Genomic DNA, 17,916 nt, shown 5'->3' on the forward strand with positions numbered 1-17,916 from the left:
TAGTATGTAAGAAGTGCCTATCAAGCCAATCCAACTTTTGGGAGGTGCTTCAGGAAGCATGGGGTGAAATCTCTTCAGATTACCTCAACAAACTGACAACTAGAATGCCAAAGGTATGCAAGGTAATTGCTGCAAATTGAGGATTCTTTGATGAATGCAAAGTTTGAAGGAAACAATTATTATTTCAATTGTAAATAATTATTTATAACCTTGTCAATGTCTTGACTATATTTCCTATTCATTTTGCAACTCATATGACATGAGTATGTTTTCATGGAAAACAAGGACATTTCTAAGTGATCCCAAACTTTGTAATGGTAGCGTATGTTTTTATTTGATTTATTTCACCTTTATATAACCAGGTGGCCAGTTGAGAACAAGTTCTCATTTACAACTGTGACCTGGCCAAGATAAAGCAAAGCAGTTCGACACATACAGCAACACAGAGTTACACATGGGATAAACAAACGTACAGTCAATAATACAGTAGAAAAATATATATACACTGTGTGCAAATGAGGTAGGATAAGAGAGGTAAGGCAATAAATAGGCCTTGGTGGAGAAGTAATTACAATATAGCAATTAAAACACTGGAATGGAATGGAATGTGCAGAAGATGAATGTGCAAGTTGAGATACTGGGGTGCAAAGGAGCAAGATAAATAAATAAATACAGTATGGGGATGAGGTAGATTGGATGGGCTATTTACGGATGAGCTATGTACAGGTGCAGTGATCTGTGTTGCTGCTCTGACAGCTGGTATGTAAATGTCATATTTCTGTATTTTTTGTTTAAAAAAAAATTGCAAACATGTCTAAAAACCTGTTTTTGCTTTGTCATTATGGGGTCCTACATGAAGAGGAATCACTACCAACAGTCAACTGCATGGACGACACAAGCCCTCAACCATGCTCTCCTTATCACATATTAGTCACAGTGAGTGACAAACACTCAGACACACACACACACACACACATTAGAAGGGGTGGAGTCTTACATTTACTGAACACCAAAGTCATTGTTCTTAATAGAAGGCATTGTTAAAATCCATGGCATGCTCAAGTCTATAAGAGGGAATGACGTCTGCTGCTGAAAACTTAGCCAGCAAATAACATTATTCTTCATGTCAACTCACTGTGCCGTGTAGAAAATAGAGGGAATAACTCCAGACATCTTCACACCCTCATACTTCACAGCTGTCTGTCCGCGCGGGTCCCCTTCCATACATGGGCGTTCAGGAGTCAACGCGCGAGCCTCAGCGCCCTTCCACTCCACTCATAACAGGGCCTGGCATCCAAATAAGGAGAAAGAGGCCGCCGGGCGTAGTGGCGCTTGTAGAGTAGACCTATAAATTGGGTTCTGCCCTCACCACACCAACGCTACTCATTCAGAGGAACAGGATACTCGGTACTTATTTGGTGAGTATCTGACAACTTGTCATTATTCAAATACGGGAAACAGAGAGTTCTATTTACTAGTCTGTTTTCTATCAGGTTCGGACGAAAAAGCGAAATTGATGATTTATTTTTATTTTATTTCACCTTTATTTAACCAGGTAGGCTAGTTGAGAACAAGTTCTCATTTGCAACTGCGACCTGGCCAAGATAAGGCATAGCAGTGTGAACAGACAACACAGAGTTACACATGGAGTAAACAATTAACAAGTCAATAACACAGTAGAAAAAAGGGGAGTCTATATATACATTGTGTGCAAAAGGCATGAGAAGGTAGGCAAATAATTACAATTATGCAGATTAACACTGGAGTGATAAATGATCAGATGGTTATGTAAAGGTAGAGATATTGGTGTGCAAAAGAGCAGAAAAATAAATAAATAAAAACAGTATGGGGATGAGGTAGGTGAAAATGGGTGGGCTATTTACCAATAGACTATGTACAGCTGCAGCGATCGGTTAGCTGCTCAGATAGCAGATGTTTGAAGTTGGTGAGGGAGATAAAAGTCTCCAACTTCAGCGATTTTTGCAATTCGTTCCAATCACAGGCAGCAGAGAACTGGAACGAAAGGCGGCCAAATGAGGTGTTGGCTTTAGGGATGATCAGTGAGATACACCTGCTGGAGCGCGTGCTACGGATGGGTGTTGCCATCGTAACCAGTGAACTGAGATAAGGCGGAGCTTTACCTAGCATGGACTTGTAGATGAGCTGGAGCCAGTGGGTCTGGCGACGAATATGTAGCGAGGGCCAGCCGATTAGAGCATACAAGTCGCAGTGGTGGGTGGTATAAGGTGCTTTAGTGACAAAACGGATGGCACAGTGATAAACTGCATCCAGTTTGCTGAGTAGAGTGTTGGAAGCAATTTTGTAGATGACATCGCCGAAGTCGAGGATCGGTAGGATAGTCAGTTTTACTAGGGTAAGTTTGGCGGCGTGAGTGAAGGAGGCTTTGTTGCGGAATAGAAAGCCGACTCTTGATTTGATTTTCGATTGGAGATGTTTGATATGGGTCTGGAAGGAGAGTTTAGAGTCTAGCCAGACACCTAGGTACTTATAGATGTCCACATATTCAAGGTCGGAACCATCCAGGGTGGTGATGCTGGTCAGGCGTGCGGGTGCAGGCAGCGAACGGTTGAAAAGCATGCATTTGGTTTTACTAGCGTTTAAGAGCAGTTGGAGGCCACGGAAGGAGTGCTGTATGGCATTGAAGCTCGTTTGGAGGTTAGATAGCACAGTGTCCAAGGACGGGCCGGAAGTATATAGAATGGTGTCGTCTGCGTAGAGGTGGATCAGGGAATCGCCCGCAGCATGAGAAACATCATTGATATATACAGAGAAAAGAGTCGGCCCGAGAATTGAACCCTGTGGCACCCCCATAGAGACTGCCAGAGGACCGGACAGCATGCCCTCCGATTTGACACACTGAACTCTGTCTGCAAAGTAATTGGTGAACCAGGCAAGGCAGTCATCCGAAAAACCGAGGCTACTGAGTCTGCCAATAAGAATACGGTGATTGACAGAGTCGAAAGCCTTGGCAAGGTCTATGAAGACGGCTGCACAGTACTGTCTTTTATCGATGGCGGTTATGATATCGTTTAGTACCTTGAGCGTGGCTGAGGTACACCCGTGACCAGCTCGGAAACCAGATTGCACAGCGGAGAAGGTACGGTGGGATTCAAGATGGTCAGTGATCTGTTTGTTGACTTGGCTTTCGAAGACCTTAGATAGGCAGGGCAGGATGGATATTGGTCTGTAACAGTTTGGGTCCAGGGTGTCGCCCCCTTTGAAGAGGGGGATGACTGCGGCAGCTTTCCAATCCTTGGGGATCTCAGACGATATGAAAGAGAGGTTGAACAGGCTGGTAATAGGGGTTGCGACAATGGCGGCGGATAGTTTCAGGAATAGAGGGTCCAGATTGTCAAGCCCAGCTGATTTGTACGGGTCCAGGTTTTGCAGCTCTTTCAGAACATCTGCTATCTGGATTTGGGTAAAGGAGAACCTGGAGAGGCTTGGGCGAGTAGCTGCGGGGGGGGGGGAGCTGTTGGACGAGGTTGGAGTAGCCAGGCGGAAGGCATGGCCAGCCGTTGAGAAATGCTTGTTGAAGTTTTCGATAATCATGGATTTATCGGTGGTGACCGTGTTACCTAGCCTCAGTGCAGTGGGCAGCTGGGAGGAGGTGCTCTTGTTCTCCATGGACTTCACAGTGTCCCAGAACTTTTTGGAGTTGGAGCTACAGGATGCAAACTTCTGCCTGAAGAAGTTGGCTTTAGCTTTCCTGACTGACTGTGTGTATTGGTTCCTGACTTCCCTGAACAGTTGCATATCGCGGGGACTGTTAGATGTTAGTGCAGTCCGCCACAGGATGTTTTTGTGCTGGTCGAGGGCAGTCAGGTCTGGAGTGAACCAGGGGCTATATCTGTTCTTAGTTCTGCATTTTTTGAACGGAGCATGCTTATCTAAAATGGTGAGGAAGTTACTTTTAAAGAAAGACCAGGCATCCTCAACTGACGGGATGAGGTCAATGTCCTTCCAGGATACCCGGGCCAGGTCGATTAGAAAGGCCTGCTCACAGAAGTGTTTTAGGGAGCGTTTGACAGTGATGAGGGGTGGTCGTTTGACTGCGGCTCCGTAGCGGATACAGGCAATGAGGCAGTGATCGCTGAGATCCTGGTTGAAGACAGCGGAGGTGTATTTGGAGGGCCAGTTGGTCAGGATGACGTCAATGAGGGTGCCCTTGTTTACAGAGTTAGGGTTGTACCTGGTGGGTTCCTTGATGATTTGAGTGAGATTGAGGGCATCTAGCTTAGATTGTAGGACTGCCGGGGTGTTAAGCATATCCCAGTTTAGGTCACCTAACAGAACAAACTCTGAAGCTAGATGGGGGGCGATCAATTCACAAATGGTGTCCAGGGCACAGCTGGGAGCTGAGGGGGGTCGGTAGCAGGCGGCAACAGTGAGAGACTTATTTCTGGAGAGAGTAATTTTCAAAATTAGTAGTTCGAACTGTTTGGGTATGGACCTGGAAAGTATGACATTACTTTGCAGGCTCTCTCTGCAGTAGACTGCAACTCCTCCTCCTTTGGCAGTTCTATCTTGACGGAAGATGTTATAGTTGGGTATGGAAATCTCCGAATTTTTGGTGGCCTTCCTGAGCCAGGATTCAGACACGGCAAGGACATCAGGGTTAGCAGAGTGTGCTAGAGCAGTGAGTAAGACAAACTTAGGGAGGAGGCTTCTGATGTTGACATGCATGAAACCAAGGCTTTTTCGATCACAGAAGTCAACAAATGAGGGTGCCTGGGGACATGCAGGGCCTGGGTTTACCTCCACATCACCCGCGGAACAGAGAAGGAGTAGTATGAGGGTGCGGCTGAAGGCTATCAAAACTGGTCGCCTAGGGCGTTGGGGACAGAGAATAAGAGGAGCAGGTTTCTGGGCATGGTAGAATATATTCAGGGCATAATGCGCAAACAGGGGTATGGTGGGGTGCGGGTACAGCGGAGGTAAGCCCAGGCACTGGGTGATGATGAGAGAGGTTGTATCTCTGGACATGCTGGTTGTAATGGGTGAGGTCACCGCATGTGTGGGGGGTGGGACAAAGGAGGTAACAGGGGTATAAAGAGTGGAACTAGGGGCTCCATTGTAAACTAAAACAATGATAACTAACCTGCACAACAGTATACAAGGCATATTGACATTTGAGAGAGACATACAGCAAGGCATACAGTAATCACAGGTGTTGAATTGGGAGAGCTAGCTAAAACAGTAGGTGAGACAACAGCTAATCAGCTAGCACAACAACAGCAGGTAGAATGGCGATTGATTAGGCAGAGGGTCGGATTAACTACACACAGAGCCTAAGTGCGGCTGGGGCCGACAGATAAAACATAAACAAGCAGAATGGATTACCGTGATTAATGGACAGTCCAGCATGCATCAGCTATGTAGCCAAGTGATCAGTGTCCAAGGGGCAGCGGTGGATGGGGCAGGGAAGCTGGACTGGCGAGTGTTATCCAGGTTAAAACTAACAATGACCAAATAGCTTGTAGCCAGTTAGCTGGTTAGCTTCTGGAGGTTCTTGAGTGTGTTCTAAAAATGTAAAGATAATAGCGGTTCCGTATCACATTGGGTGAGGCAGGTTACCGGAAGGTATAAACAAATTAAAAATCGAAAAGGGATAGAAAGTAAATATGGGTTCAGTGAGTGTTTGGGACGCGGCGATTCAGACGGTTAGCAGGCCTGTGCTAACAAGCTAACAGTTAGTAGACGGTGCTAAACACGGTAGCAGTTAGCGGACCGGGCTAAACAAGCTAGCAGTTAGCAGGCCGAATTTGCAAGCAAGGATGATGAATCATATGGAATATTAATCTGCAGTTCATTATTATTATTGTTAGATTAATAATACATTATTTGACATTGTGGTGCTCGCTATAGGGTTTTAAAAGAGATAAATCATTACTCAAAATAAGTTTGTTAGACTTGTGTGGCCTGTGTGCTGTAGCATATACTGTACAACGTTAGCCTGCCAGTGTTTCCCGGGGCCACAAACAAAAAGATGTAGGCTACTGTTGGGGCTACTCGATGACCGGAGTTATTAAACGCTTTTGTATTATGACCTGTAGCCTATACTACTTAGCCTAATGTGCGTTTTATCACAACAGAAACCCAGCTGACATCATGTGTGACGACGACGAGACTACCGCCCTTGTGTGCGACAACGGCTCGGGTCTGGTGAAGGCTGGCTTTGCCGGAGATGACGCACCTCGCGCAGTGTTCCCCTCCATCGTTGGTCGCCCCCGTCATCAGGTAAACTTCCCAGCATGAAAATCAACGAAACATTTGAGGATACATCATACATCCATCAAATTGGGCGTTTTTCCAGACTTAATTGTCTATACATTATGCATTACTCTTGATTATCTGCTCCCGGTTTTATTTGACCTAACCAGGGGTATTCAACTCTTACCCTAAAAGGTCCGGATTTCTGTTCTACCTGATAATGAATTGCAACCACCTGGTGTCCCAGGTCTAAATCATTCCTTGATTAGAGGGCAACAATGAAAAAAGACAGTGGAACAGGCTTCAAGGTCCAGAGTTGCGTTTGAGGGCACTAGACCATTGAATTGTGAAAGAAAGACACAAAGAAAGAAAAATAATGAATACATGAATGAATGTCCTATGCTATTGTAGCTTACAACTATCTGACCCTGTGTTTCACTTTGAGGAATTGTGTTTTGACTAGGTTTGCTTCCTTTCTTCCCCTGTAGGGCGTGATGGTAGGCATGGGACAGAAGGACTCCTACGTGGGAGATGAGGCCCAGAGCAAGAGAGGTATCCTGACCCTCAAGTACCCCATCGAGCACGGCATCATCACCAACTGGGACGACATGGAGAAGATCTGGCACCACACCTTCTACAATGAGCTGCGTGTGGCTCCTGAGGAGCACCCCACCCTGCTCACTGAGGCCCCCCTCAACCCCAAGGCCAACAGGGAGAAGATGACCCAGATCATGTTTGAGACCTTCAACGTCCCCGCCATGTACGTGGCCATCCAGGCCGTGCTATCCCTGTACGCCTCCGGTCGTACCACTGGTGAGAAACGAGCAGAGGAGAAAGACTCCATACATTAACATACAATTCAGATCCAGTGCATTATTGTGTCTCATGCAACCTTTCATTACATGAATCGTAGTTTACACCATTAAGATAAACATGAAGCTGTTCTATTCTATTTCCATGGCTTACATAGTATTCTACCTCATGTTCTAGGTATTGTTCTGGACTCTGGTGATGGTGTGACCCACAACGTGCCCATCTATGAGGGTTATGCTCTGCCCCACGCCATCATGCGTCTGGATCTGGCGGGTCGCGACCTCACTGACTACCTGATGAAGATCCTGACAGAGCGTGGCTACTCCTTCGTTACCACTGGTGAGTCCATCATTCTTGAGAATAAACGTATTTGCTATGTTTGATATTGAATGGTACGGTCATAATTCGTTGTCCACCTTCTCGACCAAACTGCAAAACTTTGAATCTTCTATTGTAACAGCCGAGCGTGAGATCGTGCGTGACATCAAGGAGAAGCTGTGCTACGTGGCCCTGGACTTTGAGAATGAGATGGCCACCGCTGCCTCCTCCTCCTCTCTGGAGAAGAGCTATGAACTGCCTGACGGTCAGGTCATCACCATCGGCAACGAGCGTTTCCGCTGTCCTGAGACCCTCTTCCAGCCTTCCTTCATCGGTAGGTATCTTAGAAGCATCGTGCAGCTCACTATCCAATCAAACCCATTTTTTTTACCTCTTTAGGAGACAAGAAAATATTCCCTGTGTGATCTTATATAGCCTTTATAGCAGCTACATAAGCCATTATACCAACTACTGCCAAACATACTGTATGTTTAAATTGAAGCAATGAGGGAGCTGTCCATTTCAGCACCAATTAGGCCTACATGGGTGACTTCTCATCCAGAGCATTCGCTTACAACTTGTTCTCTTCTATCTCACCAGGCATGGAGTCTGCTGGTATTCATGAGACCACCTATAACAGCATCATGAAGTGCGACATTGACATCCGTAAGGACTTGTACGCCAACAACGTCCTGTCAGGAGGTACCACCATGTACCCTGGTATTGCTGACCGTATGCAGAAGGAGATCACCGCCCTGGCCCCCAGCACTATGAAAATCAAGGTCAATATTATTCTCACTGAAGTCCACAAACTGAACACCTAAGACCAACCTGACCACAATCTCAGTGTGAGCCTACTAATGACCAATCACAGACTACTAATGACCAATCCCAATCACAGCCTTCTAATGACCAATGACAGCCTTCTAATGACCAATCACAGCCTACTAATGACCAATCACAGCCTACTAATGACCAATCCCAATCACAGCCTTCTAATGACCAATGACAGCCTTCTAATGACCAATCACAGCCTACTAATGACCAATCACAGCCTTCTAATGACCAATCACAGTATACACCTATATTCTCCTTATAATGCATTATATGCTAATTTTGAACAAACAATGAACTGTATGGTGCATTATAAAGCAGTCCATATTGAGAGGACTTTTGCTTATCGGTTTTCCTCTTTCCCCTTCTCTAGATCATCGCTCCCCCCGAGCGTAAGTACTCGGTCTGGATCGGCGGCTCCATCCTGGCCTCTCTCTCCACCTTCCAGCAGATGTGGATCAGTAAGCAGGAGTACGACGAGGCAGGCCCCTCCATCGTCCACAGAAAGTGCTTCTAAGCTCCCACTTGCGCATCGCTCCCCCCAGAGACAGTCAGACGACCACGGATGAAAAATCTGTTTACATTACCTCCGCCTATGGATATGTTGTTTATGACCCATATGCAAGTTACAAATCCAGACAGGCCTCTGTTTTATGTTTTGTCAATAATGTACAGTTTGTTTACACCCAAGTGTAATATGTAGATATTTATTTGCTTTATAAAAAGACTGGGATCTTGTATAATACCGCACTTTGTCATCTCGTCAATCATCTGCATATTGGTATTTGTTGTATTATAATTCAGGATAATTACATACTGTATCTGTTTACTCATAGGCTATCCATTCACAATACAGGTTTAACTAATTCCTGCTCGTGAGATTAGTACGCTACATGTTAAGTCCAGTCACGCACACTGTACAGTACAATGTGGTATGTTAAAAAATAACTACTGGAGGCTGCCCACTAAGTTGTTTCTTTACACCCTCTCAGGCAACCCAAGCGATTACTCAACCGAGATAGATAAACTTGGCTGGGAGTGTATAGGCTAAGGAATTATTGCGGCTTTAAGTACAAACAAATGCTTAGGCTACTGTAAGGTCATGTATTGTTGCTTAGCCTGACAGACTGTCACATGTGTTTTTATACAGACACTAGTGTAGTATGTCATGGTACATCAGCAACCGATGCAGGCATGTTCCAACATAGTCTCTCCAGACAGAAGCAGCTTAGAAGTTGTAGCCTCCATCATGACAACAATATCAGTCCACATACAGAATAGGCCTACAGAGAATACAGACCAGAACTATAGTCTCTCTCTCCGCCACTACTCGTTCTGTCACTGTCATGTGGTGGTCTTACAGGCGACAGACATCCCCCGTGATTTGAGCTTATGACCAATCATTTTTATTACATATTAATATGCTACATTTCCGCCTTATACTTGGAGAACAATGAAAGTCAAAAACATGGTGCCTCTTTCTGACTATAAACATGGTGCCTCTTTCTGACTATCTCCAACAATATCCGCGCGTGACGCAAGGGGAGTATACTTAAATCAGGATTAGCTCTCCATCAACATTAAACTCAACTGCCCTCCATTCAAGCACCGCGCGACATACAGTCCCGCGCGCACGGTCGAAAATAGGAGGGCTTTCTACAAATCAGCACTCAGGCTCGCGCGAGCAAAAGTGCTGGGGTTGTCGAGTGAGCTTTTAGCAGAGGCGCAGAAGGTAGAAGGCATGAGCGAACGCAGAAGCGGTGGGTTACCAATGCATTCTCCAGTTACTGGATCATCCGGAGTAAAACACGGGAAACAATAGATTCCACAGGAATTTTGCACAGTGCACGGTGTGCTATCGTCTCCGAATGAATGACCATGGGGGAGTGGACAATATTAGAGCGTCTCTTGGAGGCGGCTGTCCAACAGCATTCTACTATGATCGGAAGGTAAGAGGGAAAGTGAGGATACTTTGTAAAAGTGTTAGCAGGAGTGTGTGTTTGATCAAGTACTGAAAGTGATTGTGTATAAAGAACTGTACAAACCCCCCGCTAAAACCACAACAAAGATTCATGACAATATGCAAAAAATGTGAACCAAAAGGAAATCATTTGATAACAGAGCTGTCACTTGAGATGAAACACTGTGGCGCTTTCCTTCTAGAACAGAACTGGCTGGTGGCTTTCAGCACTGGATAGCTCCCTTTTAGCGTCTGCTTAGTAGCCTACACTTGAGCCAGCTTTACTTTGCAATCGCCAATTGTCTCTATATCTTGTTTGTTTAACAATCAAGCCTATCATCTCTGCATATCTGAACTGAAACATTTTTGATTGCGTGCTTGTTTGTTTTGTAGGATCCTCCTAACTGTGGTGGTGATCTTCCGGATTCTAATCGTTGCGATCGTTGGAGAAACGGTCTATGATGACGAGCAGTCCATGTTTGTGTGCAACACCCTGCAGCCCGGCTGTAACCAGGCCTGCTACGACAAGGCGTTCCCCATTTCCCACATCAGATATTGGGTGTTTCAGATTATTCTGGTGTGCACCCCCAGTCTCTGTTTCATCACCTACTCCGTGCACCAGTCCGCCAAGCAGAAGGAGCGTTTGGAGCGGGGGTACTCCACTGTGTTCCTCTCCTTGGACAAGCGCCATGATTCCATCAAAAGAGACGACAGCAAAAAGATCAAAAACACCATTGTAAATGGAGTACTTCAGAACACGGAGAACTCCACCAAAGAAGCCGAGCCCGACTGCTTGGAGGTGAAGGACATCCCAAATTCGGCCATGAGAACTAGTGGAAAGTCTAAAATGAGGAGGCAGGAGGGAATCTCAAGATTCTACATCATCCAAGTGGTTTTCCGAAACGCGCTAGAGATAGGGTTCCTGGTGGGTCAATATTTTCTGTATGGATTCAATGTCCCCGCTGTATATGAGTGTGATCGATACCCCTGCATCAAAGATGTAGAATGCTACGTTTCCAGGCCCACGGAAAAGACAGTGTTTCTGGTCTTCATGTTTGCGGTCAGTGGCGTCTGTGTGCTCCTGAACTTGGCTGAACTCAATCATCTTGGGTGGAAGAAGATCAAAGTAGCTGTCAAAGGCGTGCAAGCCAGGAGGAAGTCCATCTACGAGATCCGTAACAAAGACTTGCCTAGAATGAGCATGCCAAATTTCGGCCGCACTCAATCAAGTGACTCTGCCTATGTGTAGCTGCCGATTTCAATACAACTGAATGGAACAATTGTAGCCTACAAAGAATTCACATATATTTAATAATAATGTGGTAGATATTTTATCTCACCGACTTCGTTTGCGAAGTAGGTCGGGTATATCGATTGTATTTGTATTTTATGGATACGTAAAAAACAAACGGACCAAAACGTTTGTTTGTAATATATATATATATATACATATATACACACATACGAGAAGGCACTGATGCAACTTTTTAGTATGGTTTATCCTATATTTTGTAAAGTGCTTCTTAAAAGCATGAATTTGTGTTGACATATTCACTCTGTCGTTCACTTCAGCTGTTGAACATGGAGCAAATACCTGCACTAAATATGAATAATGAGGCAAAATATATCCGATTTGTGACGATAATGACGTCTTTTAATGACATTCTGCCGGTTTTAAACTCCACATATCATTATAGGCACGAAACATACACATTATTTGGCAGTTTTAGGGTCAATATTCCTCAAATGTACACAAATGCATATTCATTCTTCTAGTAGGCTAGATCACTCCTTTCACATATTTGTCAGATAGATCTATGACATTAGCACTATAAAAGTTGTTTTGGTTGCCTTAGTTTGCACCATTGACCTTAACCTATGTGATCACTCCATTGGGGAAAGGGGGGGGGGGGTGACTTTTTATTTACACCCAAGCGCCCATTCCTTTTATTTACGGGGAAATGGATTTTCTTGATTTTCATGTCATCAAGTGCCATATTTGTACATAAATATAAACATGACCATATCTATAAAGTATTCTCTTCATTCCAGTAAAGGCTGTTGTCATCTTTGATTTGAATCACTGTGGTTTCTATGTAAATGGTATGCTACTATATTATTATCTCTGGTTTCATTTGCAACATACAAAAATAAACAACCTTTGCATATTCAAAAAGTATTGACGAGCAATTAGTCAAATAGACCACACATCTATAGTAAGCTGGAATCAATAACAAAGGGCAATAGATGTTGGCCCCTGGTGCTACCATTTTCCAAAGCAATGATTTAAAGTATCAATGTACACTACATGGCGAAAAGTATGTGGACACCCCTTCAAATGAGTGGATTCGTCTATTTCAGCCACACCCGTAGCTGACAGGTGTATAAAATCATGCAATCTCCATAGACAAACATTGGCAGTAAAATGGCCCGTACTGAAGAGCTCAGTGACTTTCAATGTGGCACGGTCATAGGATGCAACCTTTCCAACAAGTCAGTTCATCAAATTTCTACCCTGCTAGAGCTGCCCGGGTCAACTGTAAATGCTGTTATCGTGAAGGGGAACATCTAGGAGCAACAACAGCTCAGCTGCGAAGTGGTAAGTCACACAAGCTCACAGAACGAGACCGCCGAGCGCTGAAGCATAAAAATCGTCTGTCCTCAGTTGCAACACTCACTACAGAGATCCAAATTGCCTCTGGAAGCAACATCAGCACAATAACTATTCGTCGGGAGCTTCATGAAATGGGTGTCCTTGGTCGAGCAGCCGCACACAAGCCTAAGATCAACAAGGACGATGCCAAGCATCGGCTGGAGTGGTGTAAAGTTCACCGCCATTAGACTCTGGAGTGAGGAATCATGTTTCACCACCTGGCTGTCTGATGGAAGAATCTGGGTTTGGTGGATGCCAGGAGAACGCTACCTGCCCCAATGCATAGTGCCAACTGTAAAGTTTGGTGAAAGAGGAATACTTGTCTGGGGATGTTTTTCATGGTTCGGGCTAGGCCCCTTTGTTCCAGTGATGGGAAATCTTAATGCAACAGCATTCAATGACATTCTAGACGCTTCTGTGCTTCAAACTTCGTGGCAACATCTTAGGGAAGGCTCTTTCCTGTTTCAGCATGACAATGCCCCATCCACAAAGTGAGGTCCATAGAGAAATGTTTGTCATGATCGATGTGACAGAATTTGACGAGTCAAACATTGATGAACTTGTGGAAAAGATGGGACACCACCAAGTATCACCCTCAACCTCAAACAAGTGAACATCTTAGCTCTTTCCTGTTTCAGCATGACAATGCCCCATCCACAAAGTGAGGTCCATAGAGAAATGTTTGTCATGATCGATGTGACAGAATTTGACGAGTCTGCACAGAGCCCTGACCTCAACCCCGTCGAACACCTTTGGAATGCCGAATGCAAGCCAGGCCTTATCGCCCGTGGGCGGCCAGTTGGGGACATCTGCCATAGATAATGAGTGGGTTCAGCCTTCTGCACTCCCACAAGGTCACGGAGAAAAGTGCCTTCTGCACTCCCACAAGGTCACGGAGAAAAGTGCCTTCTGCACTCCCACAAGGTCACGGAGAAAAGTGCCTTCTGCACTCCTACAAGGTCACGGAGAAAAGTGCCTTCTGCACTCCCACAAGGTCACGGAGAAAAGTGCCTTCTGCACTCCCACAAGGTCACGGAGAAAAGTGCCTTCTGCACTCCCACAAGGTCACGGAGAAAAGTGCCTTCTGCACTCCCACAAGGTCACGGAGAAAAGTGCCTTCTGCACTCCCACAAGGTCACGGAGAAAAGTGCCTTCTGCACTCCTACAAGGTCACGGAGAAAAGTGCTGAACACTGAAACACGAATCATGAATGCTGGGTGCAAGAATGGGGAGGGGCTGGAGTGTTGGTGGACAGGTATGGCTGCCAAGATGACTCAGCAAATCTGAGGAACAGAAATGGAAGCACCAAGGCCCTGACAGATCAATATCAAATTCAGCAGCGACTTTGGATGCTCCACCAACTCTCCAACACGCAACAAGCTCTGCTCGGTTGGATCGGCTGGCTAATGGCCTATTCCTGCTTCCTGTCTGTCTGTCTGTCTGTCTGACAGTCTGTCAGTCAGACAGGTGCAGCTTAGCACTTGGTGTATTGGATTAGTGGTTTCTAACATTTCCCTTTGTAACCTTCATGAAAGGCTATCTGAGAACACAGGACAGGCTCCGACTGGTAACAGGAAGTACTTAGCTACGGCTAAATATAGCTGCACTGAACCTCAGTCTGATCACACACTGGCTGCATGATGTCCTTGTATTTTCTGAATGTCTATCTAGCAAATATGAATCTCCAATCCACAACCTTTATAGAAATGTCTTACTGTTTTTCATACATATCTAAAAAGGTATGCCCTGTTTACACTCTAAACAGTGCACTTTTCATTCAGATATGCATGACAAATACTAAAGGAAAATTAAGAAAGATTCATTCTGGCGATTCATGTTATGCTTCTAACTGTTTATCTCGAGGCATATGTTAATATCACATTAATGCGGCTAATAAATATTTAATAAAGGCGTCATCATCTGACTGCTGTCCATCATGCGTGCTACTTTTAGCGCCGATGCTAACAAAATAAAACATTCAGAGCTGCAGTGATTGTAAAGATGAGTGTTTGTTTCTATTACAACATACAGATTGTGTGTGTGTGTTTGTTTGTTTAACTATCCCTGCGGATACCAGAAGTCCTCACAAGGATAGTAAAATAAGAACATTTCAGACAAGTGGGGATGTTTTGCCAGTCCCCATGAGGAAAAATGCTATTTTAGCCTTAGGGGCAAGGTTTAAGGTTACATTTAGGGTTAGGTAAGAATTAAGGTCAGGTTTATGAGTTACGGTTAGGTTTAGGAGTTAGGGTTAGGTATAGTTTTAGGGTTAGGGTTAGGGGTTAAGGTTAGGTTTAGGGTTAAGGATTAAGGTTAGGGTTTGGAAAAATAGGATTTTGGATGGGAGTCAATTCTTTGGTCCCCACGAGGACACCAATACAAAACTCTGTGTGTGTGTGTGTGTTTCCTCCGGAGATTATTCAACCCAGCAGGAACCACTCAGTGTTATGGTGAGTGAATGAGGACCCAAAAGCGAACTAACTTAAACAGAGCTTCTTTAATAACCAAACATAGGTAGGCTCAGATAGACCGGCAGATTCCGACAGGACAGGACAAGGTTACAGCAAACATGACGATAGTCTGGCTCAGGCATGAAACACAAACAAGAATCCGACAAGGACAGGAACAGAAACAGAGAGAGATATAGGGACCTAATCAGAGGGAAAAAGGGAACAGGTGGGAAACGGGGTGAATGGGTAGTTAGAGGAGACAAGGAACAGCTGGGAGAAAGCGGGGGAGAAAAGGTAACCTAACAACGACCAGCAGAGGGAGACAGGGTGAAGGGAAAGGACAGAGACAAGACACAACATGACAGTACCCCCCCACTCACCGAGCGCCTCCTGGCGCACTCGAGGAGGAAACCTGGCGGCAACGGAGGAAATCCTCGATCAGCGCACGGTCCAGCACGTCCCGAGAGGGAACCCAACTCCTCTCCTCAGGACCGTACCCCTCCCAATCGACAAGGTACTGGTGACCACGGCCCCGAGGACGCATGTCCAAAATCCTGCGGACCCTGTAGATGGGTGCGCCCTCGACAAGGATGGGGGGGGGGGGGGGGGAAGACGAGCGGGGGCGCGAAGAACGGGCTTAATACAGGAGACATGGAAGACCGGGTGGACGCGACGAAGGTATCGCGGAAGAAGAAGTCGAACTGCGACAGGATTAATGACCCGAGAAATACGGAACGGACCAATGAACCGCGGGGTCAACTTGCGAGAAGCCGTCTTAAGGGGAAGGTTCTGAGTGGAGAGCCAAACTCTCTGACCGCGACAATATCTAGGACTCTTAGTTCTACGCTTATTAGCAGCCCTCACAGTCTGCGCCCTATAACGGCAAAGTGCAGACCTGACCCTCTTCCAGGTGCGCTCGCAACGTTGGACAAAAGCCTGAGCGGAGGGGACGCTGGACTCGGCGAACTGAGATGAGAACAGCGGAGGCTGGTACCCGAGGCTACTCTGAAAAGGAGATAGCCCGGTCGCAGATGAAGGAAGCGAGTTGTGGGCGTATTCTGCCCAGGGGAGCTGTTCTGACCAAGACGCAGGGTTGCGAAAAGAAAGACTGCGTAAGATGCGACCAATAGTCTGATTGGCCCGTTCTGCTTGACCGTTAGACTGGGGGTGAAAGCCGGAAGAGAGACTGACGGAAGCCCCAATCAAACGGCAAAACTCCCTCCAAAATTTAGACGTGAATTGCGGACCTCTGTCCGAAACGACGTCTGACGGAAGGCCATGAATTCTGAAAACATTCTCGATGATGATTTGTGCCGTCTCTTTAGCAGAAGGAAGCTTAGCAAGGGGAATGAAATGAGCCGCCTTAGAGAACCTATCGACAACCGTAAGAATAACAGTCTTCCCCGCTGACGAAGGCAGTCCGGTGACAAAATCTAAGGCGATGTGAGACCACGGTCGAGAGGGAATAGGAAGCGGCCTGAGACGGCCGGCAGGAGGAGAGTTACCGGACTTAGTCTGCGCGCAGACCGAACAAGCAGCCACGAAACGACGCGTGTCATGCTCCCGGGTGGGCCACCAAAAACGCTGGCGAATGGAAGCAAGCGTACCCCGAACGCCAGGGTGGCCGGCTAACTTGGCAGAGTGAGCCCACTGAAGAACGGCCAGACGAGTAGGAACGGGAACGAAAAGAAGGTTCCTAGGACAAGCGCGCGGCGACGGAGTGTGAGTGAGCGCTTGTTTTACCTGCCTCTCAATTCCCCAGACAGTCAACCCGACAACACGCCCCTCAGGGAGAATCCCCTCGGGGTCAGTGGAGGCTACTGAAGAACTGAAGAGACGAGACAAAGCATCAGGCTTGGTGTTCTTAGAGCCCGGACGATAAGAAATCACGAACTCGAAACGAGCGAAAAACAGCGCCCAACGCGCCTGACGCGCATTAAGTCGTTTGGCAGAACGGATGTACTCAAGGTTCCTATGGTCAGTCCAAACGACAAAAGGAACGGTCGCCCCCTCCAACCACTGTCGCCATTCGCCTAGGGCTAACCGGATGGCGAGCAGTTCGCGGTTACCCACATCATAGTTACGTTCCGACGGCGACAGGCGATGAGAAAAATACGCGCATGGGTGGACCTTGTCGTCAGAGAGGGAGCGCTGAGAAAGAATGGCTCCCACGCCCACCTCTGACGCGTCAACCTCGACAACGAACTGTCTAGAGACGTCAGGTGTAACAAGGATAGGAGCGGATGTAAAACGATTCTTGAGGAGATCAAAAGCTCCCTGGGCGGAAACGGACCACTTAAAGCACGTCTTGACAGAAGTAAGGGCTGTGAGAGGAGCGGCCACCTGACCGAAATTACGGATGAAACGACGATAGAAGTTCGCGAAGCCGAGAAAGCGCTGCAGCTCGACGCGTGACTTAGGGACGGGCCAATCAATGACAGCTTGGACTTTAGCGGGATCCATCTTAATGCCTTCAGCGGAAATAACAGAACCGAGAAATGTGACGGAGGAGGCATGAAAAGTGCACTTCTCAGCCTTCACAAAAAGACAATTCTCTAAAAGGCGCTGGAGGACACGTCGAACGTGCTGAACATGAATCTGGAGTGACGGTGAAAAAATCAGGATATCGTCAAGGTAAACGAAAACAAGGATGT

At 46.3% G+C, this 17,916-nt stretch overlaps 2 protein-coding genes across 2 annotated transcripts; both read left to right on the forward strand.

Moving 5' to 3' along the window:
* Positions 1 to 1,341: 1,341 nt before the first annotated feature.
* LOC139407357 (actin, alpha cardiac muscle 1-like) lies at positions 1,342 to 8,946 on the forward strand. The gene is made up of 7 exons (XM_071151072.1): positions 1,342 to 1,418; positions 6,117 to 6,261; positions 6,723 to 7,047; positions 7,225 to 7,386; positions 7,508 to 7,699; positions 7,966 to 8,147; positions 8,573 to 8,946. The coding sequence occupies exons 2-7, from the start codon at positions 6,133 to 6,135 to the stop codon at positions 8,714 to 8,716; spliced, it is 1,134 nt and encodes a 377-aa protein (XP_071007173.1). The 5' UTR covers positions 1,342 to 1,418; positions 6,117 to 6,132; the 3' UTR covers positions 8,717 to 8,946.
* A 961-nt stretch (positions 8,947 to 9,907) lies between these two features.
* Positions 9,908 to 12,233, forward strand: LOC139407870 (gap junction delta-2 protein-like). Its single transcript, XM_071151742.1, has 2 exons — positions 9,908 to 10,148; positions 10,553 to 12,233. Exons 1-2 carry the CDS (start codon positions 10,072 to 10,074, stop codon positions 11,406 to 11,408), a joined length of 933 nt encoding a protein of 310 aa, XP_071007843.1. The 5' UTR covers positions 9,908 to 10,071; the 3' UTR covers positions 11,409 to 12,233.
* Positions 12,234 to 17,916: the final 5,683 nt, after the last annotated feature.

Source organism: Oncorhynchus clarkii, chromosome 4 (assembly GCF_045791955.1).
Source record: "Oncorhynchus clarkii lewisi isolate Uvic-CL-2024 chromosome 4, UVic_Ocla_1.0, whole genome shotgun sequence".
NCBI classification, from domain to species: Eukaryota; Metazoa; Chordata; class Actinopteri; order Salmoniformes; family Salmonidae; genus Oncorhynchus; species Oncorhynchus clarkii.

What these genes read in the sequence shown, in the direction of transcription:
- LOC139407357 (XM_071151072.1), top strand. Translation starts at nt 6,133, where the DNA reads ATGTGTGACGACGACGAGACTACCGCCCTTGTGTGCGACAACGGCTCG. An exon ending in CTTCCAGCCTTCCTTCATCG is followed by an intron (nt 7,700 to 7,965) that starts GTAGGTATCTTA and finishes CTATCTCACCAG; the next exon opens with GCATGGAGTCTGCTGGTATT. An exon ending in CCAGCACTATGAAAATCAAG is followed by an intron (nt 8,148 to 8,572) that starts GTCAATATTATT and finishes CCCCTTCTCTAG; the next exon opens with ATCATCGCTCCCCCCGAGCG.
- LOC139407870 (XM_071151742.1), top strand. Translation starts at nt 10,072, where the DNA reads ATGACCATGGGGGAGTGGACAATATTAGAGCGTCTCTTGGAGGCGGCT. An exon ending in CATTCTACTATGATCGGAAG is followed by an intron (nt 10,149 to 10,552) that starts GTAAGAGGGAAA and finishes TTTGTTTTGTAG; the next exon opens with GATCCTCCTAACTGTGGTGG.